This window comes from the organism of the source record quoted next, unplaced genomic scaffold (genome assembly GCF_019419815.1).
Source record: "Pyrus x bretschneideri cultivar Hongxiangsu unplaced genomic scaffold, Pyrus_bretschneideri_v1 Contig7, whole genome shotgun sequence".
In the NCBI taxonomy this organism is placed as follows: Eukaryota; Viridiplantae; Streptophyta; class Magnoliopsida; order Rosales; family Rosaceae; genus Pyrus; species Pyrus x bretschneideri.
This window is the reverse complement of record NW_025999809.1, coordinates 5,358,513-5,384,136: the sequence shown is the minus strand read 5'-3', so window position 1 is coordinate 5,384,136 and position 25,624 is coordinate 5,358,513. Positions and strand designations below refer to the sequence as shown.

The following is a 25,624-nucleotide window of genomic DNA, read 5'->3' as shown; positions in this document are numbered from 1 at the left end:
TATTGGCAATAGGCATTGGTGTAGATTGTAGCTTAGTAAATTTATGTTGAACTTGAATATGGCTGGTAGGTTGCAAGGTTCCTGATACATGTGAAAATAATCTATAATTATAACTTACTTGTGTAGTAAATTGGTTTTTCATTTGACGTTTGGATGATTTCTACAATCAAATTGAAATGCTAAAGTTTTATGCAGGTTTTCAACACTAATAATCTCTATACTTGAACAAATGTTTGAATAAATCTTCACCAAAGTGGGAATTATTAGGAAATTTTGTTCAAGGGATTATTAATTGAATTTTGTGAGTGACAATTCATTGCATAAGACCAATCTTTCAAAAGAAAGAAATAGTGAATGGCTTGAACTGTGATGTAGTGTGTAGTATTTTATAAAAGTTTAAAGTCAACTTTGATCCCTTGTCCAAAGACATGATTTGAGTTGTAACTTGAAATTTTTGTGAAATAGCTCTGCAAATAAGGATGCATGATTAAGATTGCATAACTGATATTTTATGTCTCTTGCCCAAAGGTGTTACATAAAATTGCATGTCATGGTTACTCACTCAATGACTAGTTTATCTGCATAAGGCAGAATTGAGGCTCAGTTGGAAGCATTAGGCAAACTCATTGGAGTTTGATAAAGGATCGAATATGATTGTATCATATTTGATGTTGTTTCATGTATATATGCAATGTTTGAAATGATGAATTACTAATCAAACCGAGGTTTAATGAGCTGGTTATTGTAAAAGGCTTATCATTGGAGCCAAACAATGGCTTGACAATGATGTTTGGTTTGATCAGTGGGAGTGTAAATAATAGACATGTTAAATATGTTTGTTTGCTCTGTTAATATCATGCATGAGTAGTTTTGGGGGATGTGATTTCAGAGTGTTAGTACAAATTATGAAGTACTAATTTTCTGGGGTTCAACTTTTGAAGCTATTCATGGCAGATGTGAGTTGTTGTATGGTTGACATGACTTGAGTGATCACAAAGGGATTGGCTTAATACGTTGGACAAGGAACATGATAAGTGGAAGTTCAAAAGTGGGAGAATGTTAGGTTTTGAACTTACACATATCATGATAAGGATACCTAAACGTGGGTTCAAACCAATTAGGAGTTATACCATGTTAGGTTTTGAACTTACACATATCATGATAAGGATACCTAAACGTGGGTTCAAACCAATTAGGAGTCATGGCCATGTCAATAACTGATCTCCTAGAATTAAGGGAAAGGGAGACAGGTTGAATAAGTCTCAATGTCCGAGGAATGAAATTGAGAGACAAAGCATGGTCAATAAGCCTTATGCGTCTCTAGTAGGTAGCTTGATGTATGCACAGGTCTGCACTAGAATACTCCTACTGCCAATGGCTTAGTCAAAGGGCAAAAAAAACATTACTTGAGCTTGTTTCACTACTTACACGACAGAAAAGGAAAAGGGCAAAAAAAATTATTTGCTTAAAAGGAAAAAATTAATTTTTGAAAAATAAAATATGAAAAGCACTATCACGTGCCGATTTGGCGCCTAAATGCTCGTACTCGTAGCTCCACGCGAAACCGCCAATTGCAACGAAAACATTTCAATTCCTCAAACACACAAAAAAACCAAAAGCTAGGGCTTCATTTCAACTCATCAATCGACTTCGCAATTTTATTAGTTAGGGCACAATGAAGCGTAAAATTTCCGATTCCAACCACAAAGATCCGCTTCAAATCCACATTCCATCGCATCGTGGAGGTTTTCATGGGATTCGGAGCTCCGATTCCCGATTCCCCATCGCAACGCCCCCAAGAACAACAGGTTCGTTCCGATTCCATAACCCAATTTATCAATCACCCAAATAGTTTCGAAATTGTTTAAAAATTTTGACTCTCACAGGGCTAAATTGTTCAAATTCGATAACGCTGTGTTTCGGATTTGCTTCTGCTTGTAGGTACCAGCTGCAAGAAAAGAGTCACATTTACAGATTCGCAGGACGATGAAAATCAGAGACCCCCAAGATGCGAAATTGGTAATGCTATTTTCAAAATGTTACGTCTTTCAAGTTTTCGCCTTTTTTCGTAAGTTGTTATGGGTTAGTTGAAGTTTGTTTGAAAAGATAATAATCTGATCCAAAGTCTGTGAATCAGCTGACAACGCCAAGACTTCCGAGTACGCCTTCTTCAAGAAATTGAAGGAAGGCGCAGGCCGTAAAGCGCAGTCTTGTTCTCTCCGTGAAGAGGTCGACCAAAGAAAGAATTCCGAGTCCAGTGACTGTTCCAGAGGTAATCTTTCAACTCTGAAGTCTCTGAAACCAGTGTATTATGGTTCTAGCCATCTAAATTTGCTCGGTTGGTGTTTGACGAATTACCTGCTGTACAGAGAGGATCAATGTGGTCCGGAATAAGAGAGAGGACACGAGGTCTTCATTTTTCAACGAAAATGCTACACCAGGTAAGTTGGCTCATTCATTTCTCCTACCACTTGGACTTGGTACTTGGTAGTGCATCAAAAGCTCATATTTTCAATGTAAAGAGGTGTAGTTAAAAAATTAATGCAGAAACCGGTGTCCTGTAAGCCTATTTGTACTGCATCAACTTTAAAGGGAAATGTCTGACATGCATATTTTGTGAAGTTAAGCCTGAAACTGCGTACTTCAACCTCGAAGTTACTAGTGCAACTTCCGTTTATGTGTAGAACTAAATATCAAGAGAGCTTGTGCAACCTTGGAGAATGCACATAGGAGACAGAACAATATGGTGGAGGAATGTGACAATTCCTTGAGAAGTAAAGGTAATTTGTATGTGAAACCTCTACAGTTTTTCTTTGTTATGATGATTTGGTGACCAAGGAGATGGAGAGAAAAAGGAAATATGAATCTGATAAATTAATACGCGCTTTCTAGTCCAAAATTTCTGTCTAGCCAGTTGTCTCTTTGACCAATACCATCGTATTATGTTTTCCTTTGACTTTTAATTTTTGTAGCAGCAGATCTGATTAGTTAAACCTGAGAATGTTTCGGTATCTTGGTTTCATACTAATAAGTTATTTTGAATCATGCCGGAAACTTAACTTGATTTGGAGAGACAGAAACTGAAAACAGGCGTGCGGACGTTTTTGATAGGAAGAGACAGAAACTACACCAGTGGGTGGCAGAGACCTCATTTCCTGAAATTGATGAACACTGCTCAAAGGGGTTAGACATATTATGAATCTATGATCAATAAGTTTTTACATTATCTTCATGTCCCCTATTAAGGATGTAATAATATTATCTCAGGTACGATTTTGTTTCTGTGCTCCTCAGTCGGCTGATCCCCAAGTGCAATGAGACCAATGTATCATCTATTAGCTTTTTGTATGGATTATTGGATTTACACTTGTTCATGGTTTCCAATTGGTAAGAAAAGTACTTGCTGTTGCAGGAATTTAAGGATCGTAAGCTTAGGCAACTGGACACCAATGACAAGTCTATGGCACTTCCATCTTATGAGTCAGATATTCAATTCAGGAAACTTCATTCAACACCTACTAGAAACTTTATGGACCTTGAATTTAGCCCCTGCTTGAATGATTCTGTATCATCTTGCTGGTCAAAGAGATCAAAAGAGAGGATTTTATGTTCCGATTCTCCAACCAGTTATGCTTACAAGAACCATCTTCAGTACAGAGTATGGGAACCTGACCATGAATTATTAGGAGGTACTGCAATTTCATGCACTGAGAGTGATTCACTTTCTCTTCTTCCATTTGAAGAATATGGGTTGCTGACGTCTGGCCATGCCAAAGAGATAGATGTATTCCGTCAGCCAAATGAATATTTGGTCGACAGAGAGCCATGTGTTCCTATGCTGGGTTGGGATTTTGACAGTACAGAAGAAGATAGAAGCTTATCTAACTTATCAACATATAGAACTGAACACCAATCCGCATCCTTTGCCAGTTATTACAACAATGAAATTTTAAGGCATTGTCTTGAAGGCCACGGCGATTTACAATCAGGTTTCCAGCAAATTCCGTTAACCTTGTCATCATGTATACCGAACTTTATTAATCTAGCTGAAGACTGCATTAATGACACTGCATACGAAGTTGGAAGCACCACATTATCTCTCCAAAACAACCATTGGTTTTCCAGCAAAATTATCAATGAGGGGTACTATCTTCCTAATACTGAATCTTTCCTTTCCTCTGGACTTGATTCTGATTTAGGATGGAACTACCTTCCGTTAAGTGGTTCCTCGAGAGAGCATGATTCATCAACTTGTCTAGCTCTACAATTTCCTGAACAGGAAAACTTATCTTCCCGCCTTCTTACTTACCATGATGATAAGTACGAAACATGCTTAGATGACTCAAGTCATCCAAGAAGTCTTACTCATTTCATTGAAGATAATGTTAATGTCCATGAAGACAGCTCAGCCTTTTGCCTCCAAATTGCATTGGACAGAGAGAAGACATGGCCATTGCTGCTTGATAAGCCAAGCTGGGATGAAAGTAACGAAAGAGAGACAAACTTTGCTGATAGCGATGTCAATATTCTTGATAGTAAAGTAAGTTTTCGTCAATGGCTACATTACGATGTATGACAGCAGCGGTTATACTAGTTCATATTTTGGGGCACGGATTTCTTTTATCGCTGCAAGATTGCAGCATTATAAACAGGTACATGTTATTGATTCCATGAATCACACCTCTGCCTTTCTGATTCTTACGATATGATCCAGCACCGTAGATTAAATGTATTTTTCGTGTCGTATATTGTGTAGAGAATCATTAGAGATTAAGTGATGGGCAAGCTACTTGAGCAGAGGGACTTAGCAACTTCACACTGTTTTCACTTGAGAAAATGTTAGATTTGCAAGACTTTAGGCAGAAGCAAGTTGATATTGTTCTTCAATGCATGAGTAAGTAAACACATCTCTCAGACATGTAAGGTTCACGTGGGAGTCTCAACTATCATGTGGAACTCTTGTGTGAGTCCAACCACCATACGAGAGGTGGTAGGTAAATTAATATGAATCTGATATTGTAATATCATACTACTTTGATGGCATTAACAAAAATTCGTATGATGTAACAACTTATTCTGAATATTGTTAATCGTGTGTCTCTCCACTTAAGGTCAATATGTAATATTTTAACATACGTTGTTGTGAATATTGAGAAGAACAGTCCCTTTGATTTCTCCTCCCAATCTCTCTTCATCTCTCTCTTCTCCTTACTTCTTATACTTTATCCATTGCTTACACGTCCACTCACGTATTACCACATGTAGATTAGTAACGCTATTTGATGGTGTGAATGTCTAACACACAAATTTTCTCGAGAGTTACATATTCCGTATTCTTACTTTGCAGCACTATATTATCAAAGTGGAATTAATGTGGAGTGGGTGCTAATAAGTAGATTTGGTTCCAATGATGTTTCAAAGTAGTTGAAAACGAATGCACTATTTTTTTCATGACCTTTTGTAATTAAGTAGACTAAGACATAATTCAAATGCAAGATCATCACAAATTAAATAAATGTAGCCGTTGCAGAGGGTCCTCTGGTCCCTTAGATTTTAGCATGCAATTAAGTCATTAGCATATTTGAACGAAAGAGAAAAGATTGAAAATGATGTGTTATCATACGATGATACTTTAAATTGAAAAAATGGTTCATTTTAATCTTAAAATTCATCATTAATTATGTGATTTAGTCATTGCAAATGATTAAACAATTTCTTTTACTCTCCGGTCCTGGGTCCTCCTTTCTTCACACCGGAGTATAGACCCGGTTCTTTCGCACAAATGAATTAAGTGCTTGTTTGGAAGTGTTTTTAAAATTAATGTTGAATTCCAAAAGCACTTTAAATACTATTTGAAAGAATCACCAGATATGTGTTTTTTGCATAAAACACTTAAAGTGCTTTTTTAGGATCTACTTGGAGTTTTACTAAGGATTAGTTTCATAAACATTTTCATTAACAATGTTGTTAGTCATTTTAAAAGCACTTCCAAACAAGCCATAACTCTATGGTCCTTTGATAAATTTTCAGTGTGCCAAAACAAGTCTTGGTACACCCAATGTCATGATACAAATGAATTAGAATTTTTTTTTTTCAAATATTCAATTACATGTTTTATAATACTTGGTTCCCATCACACTAAAAAAATCTCTCGTGGTCTTTGGACAACAAAAAAGAGTAGGATTATTTCTCCTCCACATCTCCTCTCCTTCCATTTTCTCTCACTTTTCTCTTTGTCTTTCTCCTTCCTTTCCATTTTTTCTCACTTTCCTCTTTGTTTTTCTCTCCTTATAAAAAAGTTAACATAAGATGTTAACGTAACTTAACTGTAATCTTTAAATAGAAAGGGACCGGAAGGGAGTGAATTTAAAGCGGAGAAAATTTTATTCCAAACAAAACCATGCCGTCCCTCCTACTTGCCACATCTGTCCCCACTTTGTCTGCTGGTGTCATCAGTCGTTCCCCCTCATCAATTTTGTTCACATTCTTCGTCGAAGTTGGAATTGCAATTTGCCAAACGGTGGATGTAGCTGGTCGTGGTTTTACCATCATATCCTTAACAAATAAATTCTTGAAAGCAGAGAGTTTTGGACTCTTGGGTCAAGTTGTTATAAAGTAGGTGGAGATAAGCGTAGGTAGCGAAAATAATTGGCTCTTCAATTGTAACAATCGAGCATTGTTCCAATGAATTTTTTTCTTTCACCCGATACTTTTGTGTTTGTGATTAATAAATCCTCGAAGACATTCATTTTTAACTGCAATGAGTCAAACAATATTCTAAATAACCTCTATTTATTAGAAGAAAAAAGAAAGAAATATATTCTAAGCATTGTTTTAAAAATCCGCTTCTGATGCCGCCTAGGTCCTATCTAGGTGCTAGGGAGCTGGTCACTGCTTCAATTAGTACCTAGACGTATGAAAATTAGGAAAATGTGCCTAGACCCACTTAGAGGTCTGTATAGGTCGCAACTCTTACTTAGACAAAAAAATCGATAACTTTCATTTTGCATTATATTTTGTCAACAAAATGTAAGAGGTTTGTTGAATACTTGGATGAACATTTGTTATATGCTTGTTCACCATATTTTCAATGTGTTCTAATACTTTATAATCTATATGTCATTTTATTTTGCAATTTATGTATCTTGATACAATTATGTTTTTTTTTAGTATAAATAGGCACTTATTTATACTAAATTTACTTAAATCCACCTAACCCGCCGTCCGATTAGCACCTAACGTCTTTTAGAACCTTGATTCTAAGTAACCGCTATGTGTTAGGAGAAAATGAAATTCTTACACGTGAGTAGTAGTGATGTCATGAGCACGTGATTACTAGTGATTCCAATTCACTATCGGGTAATTACAATCACATCTCCAAACTAGAACAATCTTGTGTGCAATATTTCTCCCGTGATCAACCATTTATATGTTGGTCACGTTGTTAAATGGATTAGTACAAGTTTTAACATAATAATTATATTTAAAACTTCCACTTTGGTGTATAAAGTTTAGGCACTTAATTATGGCTAAACACGTACTAAAACAGTGCCAAAATTGACAGATGCCTGAAGGTGACACATTCCCTGGGTCCAAATGGAGTGGTTAGTTGGTTAAGTCCTTTTCCTAATGACTGACATAAACAACCAATTAATCTCCTAAATCTGCCCATAATCTGAATCGGTGACTAAACAAATGGAAACAGAAAAGGTAGTCATTGTCATTTGCCATATGCATGTGCACGCTGCATGCTTCACCGTCGATAAAAGATTAAAGATTTACGTCCCGTCACAGATTTTCTGCCGGGTTTAAGCTACTGACTACTCCACTAAGCATGCGAACGATTATATGCATATCAGCATATGTGACGAAAAGGAAATATTGGAAAACGACTATTAATTATTTCATTATAAGTGTGTAAATAAAATTAAATGTTTTATTTACATAATTAGAAAAAGAAAAGGGTTTTGAAAAAAATAAAGGGGTAAAGAAAATAATAGTAGTAATAAATTACGGAAATACATGTATTTAGATCTGGTTCCAAATTTTTTTATAAAAATAGAATTTGAACAAAACTAAGTGGGAGCATTGAACTGTGGTTTATTATCTTTTTAATGACATTTATGTTTTTGATTAAAAGTTTTGTAACTGATTCTAGTTACACATACTACTCAATACATTAAGCATGAGGTTGTGACTGAGAGAGACCAAGGTAAAATAATAAAATTATAAGGAGATTAGTACTATTCAAGAGAAAATTATGAAGCAGATTTGGATATAGTCAAGTTGGTTACATCAGTGTGCTCGGCTCTTTGCATTCAAGCTCGAACCTCCTGATTGCAATTTATTGTGAATATAGTAGAATTCTCTCATTATTTATCAAATATTTTTTTCACATAAATACATAGACTTAAAAGAAGGTACATAAAATCTTTCATGAGTTGTTGTACGTAGTATCACTTTATAAAGACCATATTGGTGTTGAATTATTGTGTTATGGACCCAATTGTATTGAACCCTAAAATTGGAGAACCATCAATATAATTGATTGAAAGGATGGAGTTTTAATTAAGTAGGGAAATTCAAACCCCCACCAAATGGAGTAGTCCTCTTTAATTACGTGTGAGCAAAGAAGATCATGTGTCTTGTAAGCTCATAGTGGTTGGGGTAGGTCCTTCTTTTAGCCATGTTGAGCAATATTGTCAATGTCAAAGATTTTACCCTTGAGATTCATCTTTGCCCATAATAATTTGGTTTACCCCATGCTTTTACCTTGCTACATTTCTTCACCCATCTGCTTTCCAAAACCAAAAGCATTTCACTTTCACATTCACCACCAAAAGTTCATCTATCACAAGGTAAAATAACATAAAGCATATGGGGACAAAGTGAAATAACAAAAGGCTTACTAGGACAACTCTCTTGTGCGGGTGAAATTAGTATGAAGTCCGATGAGATTAAGATACAAAGAATCTCATACTTTTGTCAGATGATAGGATCATAGATTCTTACTTAAGATTTTGTCTTCTTGGAGGTGTTTGTTAGTTGATATTGATGAGGTTTTTGAGCCTCAATACATTTTAGCGTAGTTGATTTCTTGTTATTTTAACTTTGATCTTTGTTGTTGAACGAAAGACTTGACCTACTGGGGATACATTTGATTATACATATGACCCTTCTTAATTTTTAGTTGTTGGATCGAATAACTTAAAGATGATCAAATAGCAGAAATTAACAGAGATGTGTAAATAGCACCAACACCAAATTATCACACATTTTCTTTTGAAACAATCTACAAACAACCTATTTAATATATATATTGTAAACGGTTCAGTTGGTAAGAGAACAAAAACAATAACTAATTATTTGGTGTTTAAGTCTTGATTATGTTAATGCTGCACCGAGATAATTGTACTTTTGTTGTTTAGTTATATTCCAAGGTGCCTTCCTAAACGTTTATTTAATTGGTAACTTGCTTAATAATATATGAAATGAGGAGTGCATCTTTTCCGTCTTAGCATTCTAATAAAACAGCAAAATATTAATTAAAAAAAATCTTCTTATCTTATTAGCTAGCTAAAGTTGAAAAAGTTGTTATAGTATATAATTAATTAATTACTTAATTAATCAACCTAAAAATGCATGGCATTTCATGCATTAGAATATTGTCCACCTCATTTCTTTTGGCTTATGTCTACACACAATTTCTGTATCATGTAGGTTCGTGGACGTTTGGTTGGTCATTAGGATTCTACTTTGTGCTCCCTTGATAAGCATCTAGTATGGTCCACTACTAACATTACTAATACTGTTTTAATTTAACCATTAATTGTTAGATGTTGAGTTTTATCATAAAAGATTTTGGTGATATTATGAGTAAAAACTCCTATATATTAATTTATTATATGATCGACGTGAGATCCTATTCTTCAACATCCCTAACATTTTTCTTTAGAAAAAGATGAAAATGTGTTTAATATCGGGTCAAAATTTAGGGATAAGTAATCTACCAAACTTATAAACACGATTGTCTTGTATGTTAAAATGGAAACCAAAGACAATGAGTAAACAATATCTTTTTACTTAATTCAAAATGAACGAAGAATTGCCAAAATGATCTAGATTTAGATGCTCAAGTGAAATTTGAAACATTCATATGGTTCACATGCTTTATCTTACAGCTCATGCAAATTTACGTCGTACATATATATTTTAGAATGCAGATAACATCGCTCTGCTGTCTTCAGAGAACATAGGGTGAATTGAAATGAATTATAAAAAGAAAAGAAAACGGATAAAATTTCACTTTCACATACTAAATAAGGGGGGCATGGGTGAAGGTGATAGCAAACAAGCAAAAAAGCTAGGGCACAAATCTTATCAGAATCCCCGACGAAATAGGCCATAACTGTAAATACCCAACAGTACAAGGACATAAATAGAAACACGGAAACTTTCCTATAAAAAATACGAATATTGGCTGATTACCCCCAACTTACCTCTTTTCCGTTTTTGATCCCTCTCTCTCTCTCTCTCTCTCTCTCTCTCTCTCTCTCTCAAATCAATCTCAATTAAACAATACCATTTTCAAGTCCGACACCACACAGACACAGTCGGTGGGGAGGAGAGAGAAACTAGATAGAGAGGGAAAGCGGAAGCTCACAGGAGAAAACCGAAGCCAACCACGCCCGCTGGGGCTCAGAGCCAACGCCGCTGATCCAATCGCCACCTCAGATTCCGGCAGCTCCTCCGGCCGCATTATCGCTGGAATGACAGATTCCCATCTCCGCGACGCTTACAGGTCCCAATCCCCCCACCCCTCTGAATGCTGCTTGTAACTGTGTCAGATTTATGGCTGTGTCGTCCTTTTGAGTGTTACCTTTTTGGTTTCTCTCTCTTCTGTGTGTTGCTGATAAGGGGAATCTAATTCCTTCCGTGTAGCTGGATTTGCTTTTCTGATTAGCTAAAGCTGAAGAAATAGCAGCTTTCCTGAGCTTAATATTCTCGCTTTCTGTTCAATTTTAGCTCAATGATTTCCTTATAATTAGCTTGCTTTTGGGTTTTATTTTCATCTTAGAAAAATCCAAACTTTTTTTATTTTTTTTATTTTTTATTATTTTTTTGCTTTTTAAGCATAAAAATTTGATGTGATATTTCAATCCAATGTGCTCTCTCTTAATTGGGATTCAAGCTTCAAGCTTGTAGCTTTCAGGTTCGTTGTGTTGTGCTGAGTTTGACTGAAATCGAAAAATAATATTTATTAAATTTATTTTTCCATAATTTCTAATCGTGTTGAATTGTGTGGCTTCGAATTGTGTATTTTTTTTTGGAATAAATGTTCCACGAGTAAATTTCCTTGAAGATGTCATGTTTTTCAACGGTTTTGTTTATTTGATTTGGAATTCTTTGACTGCATTTGTTTTATTCCATTTCAACAAATGAAAATTGAAGGTGATTGTATATTGGGATTAATATACTGAAATATATGATCACACAGGGGTTGAAATGAACGAGATGCAGATTGGCAAAGCTCACGACGCGGACAAGGCTTTCCCCGGATGCTTGGGAAGAATGGTGAACCTCTTTGATTTGGGTAATGGGGTTTCTGGAAACAAGCTGCTCGCTGATAAACCGCACCGTGATGGTAATTTCCTTTGATACAGTCTTTTATTAATCAGTAATGGGTGACAGATTCTAATGCTTTACAAATTGCTTTCATAATTCAACTGTCAAATTCCTGTTCTAATTTTTGCTGTTTGCTATCTTTTTGGAACGTCTGGCGATTGCTTTTCTTATGCTATTTGTAGTCATGTATCTGTCAATTGTAATACTGATCCATCAGTTTTGGTAGGCTCTTCACTCTCAAGGAGTCAATCGGATGTGGCAACAATGTTGGGTCCTCCCCCTTTCGGAGATCACATAGACGATCAACCGGTAAGTTTTGCAGGATTTTTCTCTTGACTAATGGAATTTAATCCAGTGCCACGGGAGAAACATGCAATTCGAAGTTGTCTATTGTTTCTCATTGAATCATTTATACCGCAGTTTCCTGATTTGTGTTTCATTTTTATGGGGTATTCAGATTGTGTCTGAGTTAAGAAGAAGTTCATCAAACAATAAAGCAAGTGGAACACCCATAAAGATCCTTTTAGACCGAGAAATGTCAAAAGAAGTGGAGTCTAGAAAGAATCCAACCAACTTGGTTGCCAAGTTGATGGGGCTTGATGCTCTCCCACTAGAGCAGTCTGATTCAGCTTCACAAAGAAGTCATACAAACAGCTATTCGCAATGTACAAATAATCATTCCAGCATGCCATTGGAATGTTGGCAACAAGAAGATGGGTTTTTGGACAAGGGAATGCTATGCGAATTTCATCAGTGCTCAGAACAGAATGATTACAAAGATGTTTACGAAGTCTGGCAGCAACCTCAGAAGGCAGGTTATGGAAGAAATAAATCACCGCAGAAGGGAAGGAATAATGAAAAGGTTAATGAGAAGAAGATGGCTCTTGTTCGTCAGAAGTTCATGGAAGCCAAACGCTTGGCCACGGATGAGAGGCTTCGCCAGTCCAAGGAGTTCCAAGATGCACTTGACGTATTAAGCTCCAATAGAGATTTGTTCCTCACGTTTCTGCAAGAACCTAATTCCTTGTTTTCTCAGCATCTACATGAATTACAATCTATCCCTCCTCAGTCTACTGAGACGAAGCGGATCACTGTTCTTAGACCTTCAAAGATGGTTTCTAGCGAAAAATTATCAGGCATAGGGCACAAGAGTGATGAACAGATAAAGAAATCAGCTGAGGCTGGTCAAGCAGCTGCATGGGACAAAAGCCATCATGGATACTCTCCTACTATTGTTGATCAGGAAGTTGATGGATATCCGGCTCCGCCAACTCGGATAGTGGTATTAAGGCCTAGCCCTGGGAAGGCTAATGACATTAAGGCAGTTTCTTCACCCACCTCATCACCAAGAATATTACATGGTGAAAACTTCTATGAGGAACATGAAGATGATGAGGAACGAGAATCAAGAGAAGTTGCAAAGGAGATCACACAGAAGATGCGTGATAATTTGATGGGTCATCGGAGGGATGAAACTTTGATTTCCTCTGTATTTTCCAATGGCTATACTGGTGATGAAAGTTCATTTTACAAATCAGAACATGAATATGCGGCAGGAAATCTCAGTGATTCTGAAGTCATGTCTCCATCTTCTAGGCATTCATGGGATTACATCAATAGGTTTGGCAGCCCTTTTTCTTCGTCCTCCTTCAGCCGCATGTCATGTTCGCCAGAGTCATCGGTTTGCAGAGAGGCGAAGAAGCGACTTTCTGAAAGATGGGCAATCATGGCATTAAATGGGAATCCTCAGGAACAAAGACATGCCCAGAGGAGCTCTAGTACATTGGGTGAGATGCTTGCTCTTTCAGAGATAAAGAAGCCCACAAGATCTGAGGATGAGATTATTCAGAAGGAACAAGAACCAAGGGAATCAGTTTCATGCTTACCTGTTGATTCTATTGAAGAAGAAAGTGCTGTTGATTCTCCCAGAAGTCTTTTTAGATCACAATCTCTCCCTGTATCTTCTACAGTATATGGTGCCGGGGTCAATGTTCAAGTTTCAGATCCTGATGCTGGAAAGACAGATGTTCCCAAAGAGCTAACGAAGGCAAAGAGCATGAAATCATCGCTGAAAGGGAAGGTCTCGAGTTTATTTTTCTCCAGAAATAAAAAATCAAACAGAGGCAAATCTAGTGGATCTCAGTCCGCCCTTGCTGAACCACCAAATTCTCTGGTTCCTCCCGGTATAATTAGTGATGATGCATCTCAATGTGCTAATGATGGTGGCATTGAAGGGTGTTTGTCTCCTGCTTTATTTGGATATTTAGGAAAAGAATCTCAGCATGTAACAAGCATGGGACCAAACCAAGGCACGGTGCCACGCGAGGTAGTTCAATCTTTCATTTTCGTCTGCTATTAGTACTTGCCCTCTTTATTTGTTGCAAAGCCCCCTCCAAAACAAAACAAAAAAACTGCAGCAACCTCTAAAGCAATATACTTTGCTATTTGGAGTAAAATGCATGCATTATAGTACTGATATTTTTTTGTAAAACCTGAATTATTCAGTGTCGTATTGTCATTGCATGAATGGTTCAATTGATTTGTTTTTCGCTTCAATTTTGCAGACAGGGTTGTGTGTGGCAAAGCCTGTGGTGCCCGGCTGTGTTGGTGAAAATCTGGATCAGGCAAGTCCAATATCAGTTCTAGAAGCACCGTTGGAAGAGGATGATAATACAACTCGGGAATCCTCTGTAATTTTGAAGCAAAACCTCCTAGGTATCTCTCTCAATCCTTGATTTATTAGTTTTCTTTCATATCCTCCTTAATTGTTGTCTAATTTTACGATTTTGTGTGTTAAAACAGGAAGTCACCCCAAGTCTAATTTGATTGACAAATCACCACCTATAGGATCAATCTCCCGGACGATATCATGGGATGAGTCATGTGCAGAGACTGCCTCACCATATCTATTAAAATCCCCTTCAGTTTCAACCAAGGGGGAAGAACAAGACTGGCATGCCATTGTCCAGACCCTTCTATCCACCGCTGGCCTAGATGGCGAGGTGCACTGCAGCTCGTTTTTCGCTAGATGGCATTCGCTTGAAAGTCCTTTGGACCCGTCTCTGAGAGACAAGTTCGCCAACCTAAGTGACAAAGAGCCTTTGCATGAGGCCAAAAGAAGGCGATTGCGGTCTAGTCGGAAGCTTGTATTCGACTGCGTAAATGCAGCCTTGGTGGACATCACCGGTTATGGTTCAGACAGCTGCACAAGGACCACGTCATGCAGCGGGGCCCATGACAGGTTCTTAGAGGGTGATTCTCCCCGGTTGGCAGACCACGTGTGGGCCCGAATGACGGAGTGGTTTTCAGATGAGGTGAGGTGTGTTTTGGAGGACGGTGGGGACATCAACAACCTGGTGGTGGAGAGGGTGTTGAAGAAGGACATTGTCGGGAAAGGGTGGTTGGAAAACATGAGGTTGGAAATTGATAATTTTGGGAAGGAAATAGAGGGGAAGTTGCTGGAGGAGCTGCTTGAGGAGGCAGTGGTGGATTTGAGAGGGAGGACATGATTAGGCTTTTGATTCATTTTCTATTTAATTTTACTGTAACTCTATTATTTTGTGTATTTGATTTTCGACAATGGTGGACCTGAAAAAACCCACCTTAATTGTTTAATGCCACAAAATATTTCAGTTTATCATCATTTGATAAATGTGTCCACTCTGTGTCTGTATACAAGATTGTAAAAAAATCATGTGGTGACTGACTTTGTCTCACATTCAGATCTTTCTCTTGTTTGTATGGTGAAGAGGTGATTGGGATATCAGTGTGTTGTTATGCTAAAGAAAGCTACGCCTCCGAAAATTCTACTATGTTTTAATGTACAGAATCTAATGTCTCTTATAAATAAAAGGGTAAAGTATAAAAAATTACCTCAATTATTGGTATCACGATACTTTCATATCTCATCTTTTAAAATTGACAATGTCATATCTCATCTTACGAATTTATGCCAATATTATACCTTTCCCTTAGCCCACTGTTAATTCGTCAGTTAAATACTGATGAAGCTTGATCCAGACCCTACTTTCTATTAAAAAATTAAATAAATATTAAATAAACTAAATAAAAAAATCATTTAATATTTTTAAATATTAAAATAATAAAAAAAGTTAAAAAAACACAAAACAAAAAACAAAAAACAAAACCTTTCATCCCTTCCATCCCCTCCCCCCTTCTCTCTCTCCTTCTTCATCTTCTTCCTGCTTAAATCTTCAACAAAAAAAAAAAATTGAAGGAGGAAGAAGAAGAAGAAGGAAGAGAAAATGGGGGGAATGGGTGTGGATTTAAGGAGTGGGGTGTGTAGAGGAGGGAAGATGATGGGTGCGAGGTTGGGTGTGGAGGGAGGGTGGGTGCGGGGGAAGACAATTGATTTTTTTTTTTTTTTTTGGGTTGCACCAGATAAGGGGAAGAAGAGGAAAGAAGATGAAGATGGGGGAGAAGAGAGACGGCGCGGGCGGGATGGGGGTGAGGGGAAGGGACAAAGTTTTGTGTTTTTTTTTTCTTTCTTTCTTTTTCCTGGGTTGCAGCAAGTAGGAAGAAGAGGATAGGAGATGAAGATGGGGAAGAAGAGAGAGGGCGCGTGAGGGGGGGGGGGTGGAGTTTTGTTTTTGTTTTTTTTTTTTTTTTCTTCTGGGTTGTAGCACATAGGGGGAAGAAGAGAAAAGAAGATGAAGATGGGGGAGAAGAGAGAGGGCGCCGGGGTGGGGTGGGGGAAGGGACAAAGTTTTGTTTTGTTTTTTTTTTTTTTTTTTTTTTTTTTCCTTTTTTTGGGTTGCAGCAGATAGGAAGAAGAGGAAGAGAGATGAAGATGGGGGAGAAGAAAGAGGGCGCGCAGAGGGAAGTTTTGTTTGGTTTTTTTTTTTTTAACTTTTTTTTTATTATTTTAATATTTAAAAAATATTAAATAAATTTTTTTTAGTTTTTAATAATTTTTTTAATAGAAAGTGGGTTCCGAATCAAGCCACATCAGCATTTAACTGAGAAATTAATAAAAAAACTGACGGAGATATGATATCGGCACAAATTCGTAAGATGAGGTATGACATTATCGTTTTAAAAATATGAGGTATGAAAGTGTCGTAAAACCAATAGTTGAGATAGTTTTTTGTACTTTACCCTAAATAAAAATAATGAAAGGCTTAATTACTTTAGCTCCATTGTTTGCCTTATAATGTTGAACTTTTGCGTCACTTTACCCCTTCATCATATAGTTCTACCAAAATTGTAGCAAGGGAAAAGCTGGTAGTGACGATTGCCCTATCTTTTAAAGGGTGTTTTGAATTCAAGAGTACTCTCTGACAGAATCAACGCTTCGTGCATGCATCCTAAATATTGACTCCTATCTTTAAATGGACGATAAGGGTTGCGTTACGATACTTGTAAAATTAAGTAGGTCCGTCATATGACCCGTCCGCCTAAGTCCCCATGAAAATTCTACAATACATTGACATGTCAGATTACATTGTCAAATTAATGGCTGAATTACATATATTTATCAAAATCAACGCCCGAATCTCACTAGAAGAACATGTACGTAATGCTTTGACACATCCAGTGACTCTTCAGGGTAGTATTCCCGGAAAGTCATTCTTCATTCTCTTCGATAAAAAAAATAAAAATAAAGAACGAAAGAATGTAGATGACTTTTATGCAGTATCAATAACAACTCTGTGTCCTTAATTCGGAATTGAAAATAGTTCGTCTGTGCAACGTGAAAAACCAAATGTGCCCATTACCACACTGTACCCAGAGTGGTGGCCCAGTAGTAGTTAGTTTAAAGCGAAAAAGACGGGCAAAAGAAATCTCGTGATCCTGCCATTTCTGCATTATTCCATTTGCATGGAAGGAATCAAATAATAAATGAAACGAAAGAATCCAAGATTCCAGAAGCTCACGGGATTAATGAAAACGAAAGGATGGGTTTTCTCGTATGCTCCGGGTATCTTATACGCTAGAGGTCTGTTGGATCCTTGGTCAAAAACCTCATCATACAAAGCCATTGGGGCTAGCCTAGTGGTGAGGGCGGGTATGAGATGGGCAAGAGTAGGCTAGATCAAGGGTTCGAAACCGTCCAAATTCCAATGCAACAAAAAACGGCCTTGTCATACAAGATACTTTGAAACATAATAGAATTTTCGATGAAAGAAGCGTAGTTTGTCGATGAGGACAACAAAGAGAATCTATCACCTACAGCGGCGGCGGGGATGGTAGTTACTGTAAAACCGTTTCAAATTCCTCAGAAATGATGACAGCCAGACTCACAATGTATACGTAAATCACAAGCTTTCTTTCTTTTACATTTAATGACAACAAATTTTACCAGAAACACATCCAATTCATACAAGAAAAACAAGCAAGCACACTACTCGAGAGTTGGATATATACACCACAACTTCCTCCAACGCTGATCGGTTTTTCTCATCGGTGAGATAAAAAACCGTTTACCATCTTCACTCCTTGGATTTCATACTCGCTGACGCATTCTGATTCAGAGAGCTCAATCCATACTGTGCAACGTACAAGAACAACGTATTAGAGAAGAAAATATATTCATACTGATGTCGGTATTAGATAAGAAATATATTCATACTGAAAAGACATCAAATCAGATTCGCTACTGAAAAATAGGATCAATGTATATATTATGGCTACACTTGAGACAAATACCTTCTCTCTTATCCGTGAGCTCCAAATGTCAGAGTGACTCCCTCTCCCATCACCCTTGGTTGATCCAGATGCTTGGTTTAATTTTTGGTTTAACAGGGGCTCCCGAGTTCTAGCCCTAGCATCAGAATCATCTTCAACATCATAGTCAGGTTTGCGAGTAGAAAGCATGCCTCGCAGAGTTATTGAGAGCAGCAGAGACAAGGCCTGACGTTTCATAAAAGATGAGCATAAGGAAACAATTCAATGCAATAGTAATCTTCACTAGTGAAATATAACTCAAAAATATCTCTAATCCAAATACAATAAATTCAATGAGTAACGCAATTTGGTCAGAGACGTTAATCTTAATCAGTATTAGCCATCCAATGAGCTTTCCTCGAAAGGTCCAAAATTTGAATTCCAAATCACGTAACGAAGAGTTCTATTGATCTTAGTCCTATGAAATTATAAACATAATGATAAAAGTCATCACTACATCAGACTTAGCATACCTGTATTACAATGACAGTGAGCCCGACCCACCTACAGATGTCAATATTCTCTTTAACAAAAGATCGAAGACTGTCAAGTTGACCAGTTGGGTCAAATGGAAGATCCTGTGGAGGTATGATAAAACATATTATTCTGATGGGATAAAGATTAAGGATAAGACCAACGCACATTTATTACTGAATTTATTTGCCATCATAAAATGTTACCTTTTCCCAACGGCGATCAATTAAAATGAATGCCACCAAAGCTGCTTCTAGTAGTGTAAGCATGGTTATAAGTATTGTGTACTGAATTGTTTGCCAGTTAAGAAAAAGGTAGAACACATAATCAACAAATGCAGAAAAGGAGAATTGAAAATCAGGTTCATTCAACTCATGGACGAAAATCACGTTCATTCAACTCAACTTGCATGACATATAAAGGAGAATTACCGTGAAACTTTAAATGAAGTTCAATACCTCAAAACTATTAAGTTTGGAGCTAGTGGTAATGCTTCTTATTATGCAATAAAAACACTCTAATCCACTACCGCTTTGCCTGGACCTTAATACAAACAGTGGGAAGTAGTCGTCTAGCTTCTAATATACAAAATCTTCCAACTACCGAAGCCTTTTGTTCCTAGGGGCTCGTCAAATGAACACTACTACTGTAGAAGTCTCTCCCTTTTGTTCTATTAATACTTCTAATCACCAACCAAACTAAGCATTCACAAGTTATGAACTTGCCATGTCATGGGTCTCGAAACATTGATCTAAGTTTCAGAAGTCATAGCAAAGCAGTACCGGTACACTAGCAAAACTATTTCTTAGCTGAAATTGATGAAAGATTTATTGGCTAACTGGTTAAGGATACAAAGCAAAGGCAGCAGCCATTAATTGCTGTAGCTGCAATACAACCTATGAAATTAACGCAACAGAGCAAAATTCCCAGTCCCATAAAAGAGTAGATGAACCTGCCACCAAGAAACCAAAGCATCAAATGAACAATCAAATGGGTCCCTTTGAAAACTTGATGATTCCTAAGCATTTAATTACCAAAAATTTCAGTACCCCATTGCCCAGAGCTCACCAAAATCCAAAAAATTCAAATTTAACGTATAAAAAACAACACCCTGAATTCAAATTGCTTCAATACCCAACTAAAGAAACGTCAAAATTCGAACAAAATCGAGCATGGTTACACGAACCAGTTGAAACTCAGCAAAATTTGGAAACTTTGAAATTACCATGGCGCTGGAAGCTTGAACGAGTTCAATCCGAACCCCAATCCCTCATCGGATCCAGACACCAAATGGACTGCAAAATCCAACGGCGTGATTTGATCGGAAACCGCCCCCGAGTCGGAGCTCAATCGGAGGGAGGAGAAGGACAAAGAGTCAGGGGAAGGAGCTGAAGGCGGTGGCGGGACTATCGGAATATGGTGGTTCCACTGGTTGAGCATCCATGCCGAGTAGACAAGGATTGAGACGCCGATGAAGGCTTGAAGAAAGTTGAGTAATTTGAGCACGAACGCAAGGGATATGTGGCAGCAATTGGGCCGCATTTCAAGGTTTCAGAGAAATTTGGGGCTGAATTGAAAACCCTAACCTAAATCAGCTATGGCGCGCACAGTGGGAGCTGGAGGTTGCGGCAATTGCGGGTGTTTCCCTCCGCGTGATTTTTGCTATTTTGTTTTTGCTTCTTTGTATTTCCAATTTTCTGATTTTTCGAAAAAGGGATTTTTGAATTAAAGGCCTTCAAAAAGGCCCTAAACAGAAAGAATCACCAGCTTTTAAGAATGTGTTCTTGAAATTTACCAATTGTGTTATTTGATATTCACCAAGTTACAGGATGTGTCTTCGTTTACAACCGTTTACACGCGTATTGTTTATTATATTTAGTAAAAATAAATAAAATTTAATCTACCATCTTGATAAGCATAGTGGAATCTTGTTGTAAAAAACATCATTACATACAAAGAAAAACGTACAGAAATTGTGCTTAGAATTGCTTTTAAATTGACTGAAAATACTTTTATAAAAAAATGTAACTGAATCATAAAAACCATTTGAAATGTTTCATGCAAGTAATACATAATTTCCTAGATACAAGTGCTTTTAAAACTCAAAAAAATTTTACCAAAAAAATTTTCAATCATTTTAAAAATATTTTTAAATCAGCCCTAAATTTGAAAGAGGTGTATCCGAGAATTTCAATTTAAATCAGCTCTAGCTTAGATACTAATCATTTCTTCATTTACTTTCAATATACGAAAAGGTATTTATCAAGTTGAAGGCAAATGGTCAATTAATTTGTAATAATAATTATTTTTATTTTATTTTATTTTTACCATTTAACATGAGCGTACTCACGTTAGTTAGAACAGTAAATTTATTTATTTATTTATTTTTTTTTTAGATGACATCAAACTTGACTACCTGGTAGTCATAAGCTTGTGCTGGGCTAGATCTCTTTTATCTCAAAAATTTAGAGGGTTACTAAATTCATCCCATTGTCTTATTTTCTCACTCACGTTATAATCTCACCCACTTTAAAAAGTTAAAAAATTAAAATATTATTTCTCTACCCATTATAAAATTATAAAATTGTCTCTTAAAAAATATAACAAATAATATGTAAATGAAAACCACTATGGTCTGTAAATTCAAATGGAAACGACAGAGGTATCCAAATTCAAAAGAATTCAACAACGATAAATTTAAAAATACGATGGATAAATTCAAATGATCTACACACAAATTATTCTTCTACCTTTTCAATGGAAACATAATCTTCTACCTTGTTGTGAAAATTACTTGACACACAAATTAAACCCTATTTGTGACAATTGTAGTAATGAAGTAAGTAGGGATCGTTCTAACCGGGGATTAACTAGGGGTGCTAAAACCTCTAAACTGACTTAGAAACACAAAAATAAACTTAAAAACGTTTGAAAAGACTCAAGGGACTCAAAACAGATTCACAAGACTCAAAACAAGCTAAAAAACTCTCAAAACTGCCTAAAAACACAAACTGGGCAGTTTTGACACTAAACTCAACTTTGGACGAAAATTAGGTTTGAGCTTGACTCAAAATGTTTCAAAACACAAGATAAGACAGATTCTAAGCCTAAAACTTAACAAAATAGAGGGGGGGAGGGATTTGTGTTTGGACAAAATTCAATTAAATGGACAGATTGTAAAGAAAACAGATTGTAAAGCAAATTGATGTAAACCAATGGATAATGGAATGGCTAAGGGATTCTTCTCCACACATGAAATATATGCAACTTAAATCAACTTCCAGTTATCGATTCGACAAGTTATGAACCTCGACACTCCAAGTTAATTAGGTCCGCTTAAATTAACCTTAAGATTTCCCTAAGATCATTGAATTGAATGAATATGCATTGCAACCAAATTATTCCTAACAAGTTCTCTATATGAACAGCATGATAAAGATACAAGTTAGAATCATTACGTTCATTGGAAATCATAAGCATCGACAAGGCAATTGTAACTATGAAAAGCATGATACTTTCGCCAGGAATCTACTTAACACGATCATGACTAGTGACCTTCACTACTTGTGGATATAAACTCATAACGATTAGGTGAAACAAATTCATATCCTAGCACCAGATTCAAGCATGCAAATTAAGTGTGCACTCTCAATCAACATACAAGAATAAGTTCTAAATCACATAGTTAAACAGATTGTATTCATGACTTATGCAACGATAACTGGAGTAATCAACTTATTTCACATATATATCCATGGTTTCGAATACACCCTTAGCCAAAAACGAATTTAGCCAATCATACTCAGAGCAAAACAGAGGTTACATGAATTAGACATTGAAATATAAGAGAGAATACACCTAAAATCGTTCAACAGCTCAGAATGAAGAACCAAACAATTTTGCGCATCTGTCTCCTTCCTCTTGCTTGCGGCAGATTGGATGGGGATGAATTCTGGGACATTTTGATGATGTAGAACGGTTTGTGGGATGTTTAGAGACACGGCAAGGGATGTAGGATGGGTGTGGATGAGTGTTTGATGGTTGGGAAGTGGTGGAATGGCTGATTGTATCTCTAGGTTGAAGAATGGTGTTTTGGGGTCAATGGATGCGGCTGGAATAGAATGGACGAATTTTGATGATGAATGAGTGATGTGAAGGGTTTGTGAAATTTCTGAATGCCTTTGTGATGCTTGCAACTGCCTTATTTATAGGGCTAGGAAGGGTTTAGAACTTAGTTGAAACCAAAAGGTTTTTTACTAGAAATTCTATACATGAAACACTTAAAGGATATATGTGTGTAGCTTGGACAAGGTAGGAGACAAGATAGGTCGGCTAGTAGACAAGGTAGGACGGCTAAGAGACAAGCTAGGACGGCTAGGAGACAAGCTAGGACGGCTAGGAGACAAGGTAGGACGGCTAGTGACAAGGTAGGACGGCTAGGAGACAAGGTAGGACGGCTAATGACAAGGTAGGACGGCTAATGACAAGCTAGGACGGCTAGGAGACAAGGTAGGACGGCTAATGACAAGGTAGGACGGCTAGGAGACAAGGTAGGACGGCTAGGAGACAAGTTAGGACGGCTAGGAGACAAGCTAGAAATTAGGCACCATGTGTGAATAGATAAAGCCTTCCAGAAATAAGGTTTTTAGGCCCCCTTGCAGCTCCCTAACTGAATTCAAGCCTTCAAATTCGTCCATCCTCATGCCTCCATGCTTGCACTATCCAATCTTGGTCCAAAAATGCTCTAGAATGCTCCAAATTGCTTCTTTTTGCATACTTTGACACTAAAACCTGAAATTGCACGAAAATGACTTTAAACACTAAACTAACTGTTGTTTTAGCTAATTAAATGCAAGAAAACAAGCTAACTAAGTAGCATAAATATGCTCCTATCAAATTCCCCCACACTTAGCTTTTGCTAGTCCTCAAGCAAAACAAAGATATAAACATAACCTAACCTTCCAACATTTGCTTCAGGGATTTCCAATGATACATAACTTGCCAAAGATCATTATTCCCACAGATTTTAGTCATCCCTACTCTTGAGCATATACTTAATCATAGTTACCATTCACTAGCTCACATTTAATCGTTTAAAATAACATTATGGACGTAGTAACATGCCTTAGAGAATCCACTCAATTCCTTACTGGATACACTCTTATTTTCACACAGATTTTCTAACTACACTCCCTATACTAAGCATATGTGAGAAGATTGATGTAAACATGAAAACGAACACTCACACATGTTATAACAAAAGAAGCACTTTTCTGGAATGATTAAGCATTTATAGATATGATCTCATGAATGGAATGCTACTACTTAGATGCGAGAACCAGGGACACCATATGCTCAAACCAATCCCAAACTCCACATATTGAAATACATAACACTCAAGATAGCAGTTAAGGATTGTAACGGGGCTAAGGGGTATTGGCTAACAAAGAAAGGTTAAGGATAAACAAAAGTTCTTAAAGCGATAGCAAACAAGTAATGAACTTGGCACTTAGAATTCACTTTTGCATGCAGAAAATCACTTAGACACACAAGGGGATGAAATACACAATACTTAGGGTCTAATTTAACTTTTTGGACCCTTTCTTCAACAACCAACACTTGTGAGTTCTTTCTCACTTATTTTGACCTCTTGTTCATTCTTTTCACATTTTTTTTTTCTCGTGCCCAATTCTTGTTTTTGGCACAAATTCTCACACATAAATCCCTTCCCCCACACTTGTTTTTCTGCACAAGAATAATCAAAAGGAATTCATTCTAAGTCATGTTCACTATGCTTTAAGAACAAAGGCATGGATGGTCCTATTCTAGGCTAGGTAAGGATAACGTGGTTTAACAAAGAACATAGGCTAAACAAGGCTCAACGGGGCTTAAACCTACAAAACAAATGAACATGGGGTACAACTATTTGGCTCTTGGTTCACAAACAACTTCATCTTGTTATGTGTTATGCTAATCAATTTTATGCTTTGAATGAAACGGGCATGAGTTCTAGTATTTGGAACTAAATGATGAAACGCCTTCTAAGTAGTAACTAAGCAAAGAATAATGAGATCATGCAACGACTTTAGAAGACAACAATTGCACAGATTATTAACTCTCCAAAGAACGTTAAAAGCTCAAGTCTCTTAGGGTTGTAGCGTTAGTTTGAGTTTCTTCCTTCAAGCATGTTACAAAAACTAATTTTTCTTTTGATTACAAGTGAATTCATGAACTATAATTACAACTAAGCATAAACCAAAGAGCATATCAAACTTTCATCCATGTTTGTAACTTACTTCAACAGTTATGCAATTAAAAACCAAATCCTCATCATTGTGTTGGAAGGTACCCTAAGACACAAAATGACTCAAAAACAACTCTTTTTGGTATTTTCAAAACAATTTTTCAAATTTTTATGTGATTTTCGGATTTTTAAGTTAAAACACATTAAAAAGCACCAAAACAACTTAAAAACACCTTAAAACAGCAAGGAACAAGTCTATAAGTAATGGGTGATAAAATCCCACGAATTTGCATCAAAAACACTTAGTTGCCCCCCCCACACTTCAATCAAACATTGTCCTCAATGTTTCAAGCATAAAATCACACAAAACACAAAGAAACGCACAAACAACAAGTAAAACAACTAAATAGGCAGATTCTACATAAACAACAAAGGGAAGGGTTTAGGAACGCAAATCTGGAATTGGAGTGAGTCCGAGAGCTTCCTTTGTTGAATTGCATGGGTTGCCTCCCAAGTAGCGCTTTCTTTTACGTCTTGCAGCCGGACGTTGCCACGGTGATCAACCTTCATGGAAACCCACGGCATAGTGGGTTG

The 25,624-nt window shown here is 36.9% G+C and overlaps 3 protein-coding genes across 5 annotated transcripts; 2 read left to right on the top strand and 1 right to left on the bottom strand.

Moving 5' to 3' along the window:
• Nucleotides 1-1,451: 1,451 nt before the first annotated feature.
• LOC125472392 lies at nt 1,452-5,184 on the top strand. Of its 2 annotated transcripts, XR_007254342.1 has the most exons (9): nt 1,452-1,808; nt 1,942-2,019; nt 2,138-2,272; nt 2,370-2,441; nt 2,685-2,780; nt 3,078-3,183; nt 3,268-3,325; nt 3,413-4,652; nt 4,757-5,184. XR_007254342.1 is itself a non-coding variant. In XM_048573745.1 (8 exons), exons 1-8 carry the CDS (start codon nt 1,676-1,678, stop codon nt 4,574-4,576), a joined length of 1,842 nt encoding a protein of 613 aa, XP_048429702.1. In that variant the 5' UTR covers nt 1,452-1,675; the 3' UTR covers nt 4,577-5,184. The 2 variants fall into 2 exon arrangements, 1 of the variants encoding a protein (XP_048429702.1); XM_048573745.1 differs by having other exon boundaries at nt 3,413-5,184.
• A 5,476-nt stretch (nt 5,185-10,660) lies between these two features.
• On the top strand, nt 10,661-15,351 carry LOC125472398. Of its 2 annotated transcripts, none has more exons than XM_048573764.1 (6): nt 10,661-10,801; nt 11,498-11,644; nt 11,852-11,934; nt 12,083-13,951; nt 14,190-14,340; nt 14,428-15,351. In XM_048573764.1, exons 2-6 carry the CDS (start codon nt 11,506-11,508, stop codon nt 15,132-15,134), a joined length of 2,949 nt encoding a protein of 982 aa, XP_048429721.1. In that variant the 5' UTR covers nt 10,661-10,801; nt 11,498-11,505; the 3' UTR covers nt 15,135-15,351. The 2 variants fall into 2 exon arrangements, with proteins under 2 accessions (XP_048429721.1, XP_048429720.1); XM_048573763.1 differs by having other exon boundaries at nt 11,843-11,934.
• A 2,542-nt stretch (nt 15,352-17,893) lies between these two features.
• On the bottom strand, nt 17,894-20,581 carry LOC125472603 (tetraspanin-18). The gene is made up of 6 exons (XM_048574261.1): nt 20,012-20,581; nt 19,639-19,738; nt 18,993-19,073; nt 18,786-18,890; nt 18,295-18,498; nt 17,894-18,134 (listed from the first exon to the last, which is right to left on the bottom strand). The coding sequence occupies exons 1-6, from the start codon at nt 20,326-20,328 to the stop codon at nt 18,078-18,080; spliced, it is 864 nt and encodes a 287-aa protein (XP_048430218.1). The 5' UTR covers nt 20,329-20,581; the 3' UTR covers nt 17,894-18,077.
• Nucleotides 20,582-25,624: the final 5,043 nt, after the last annotated feature.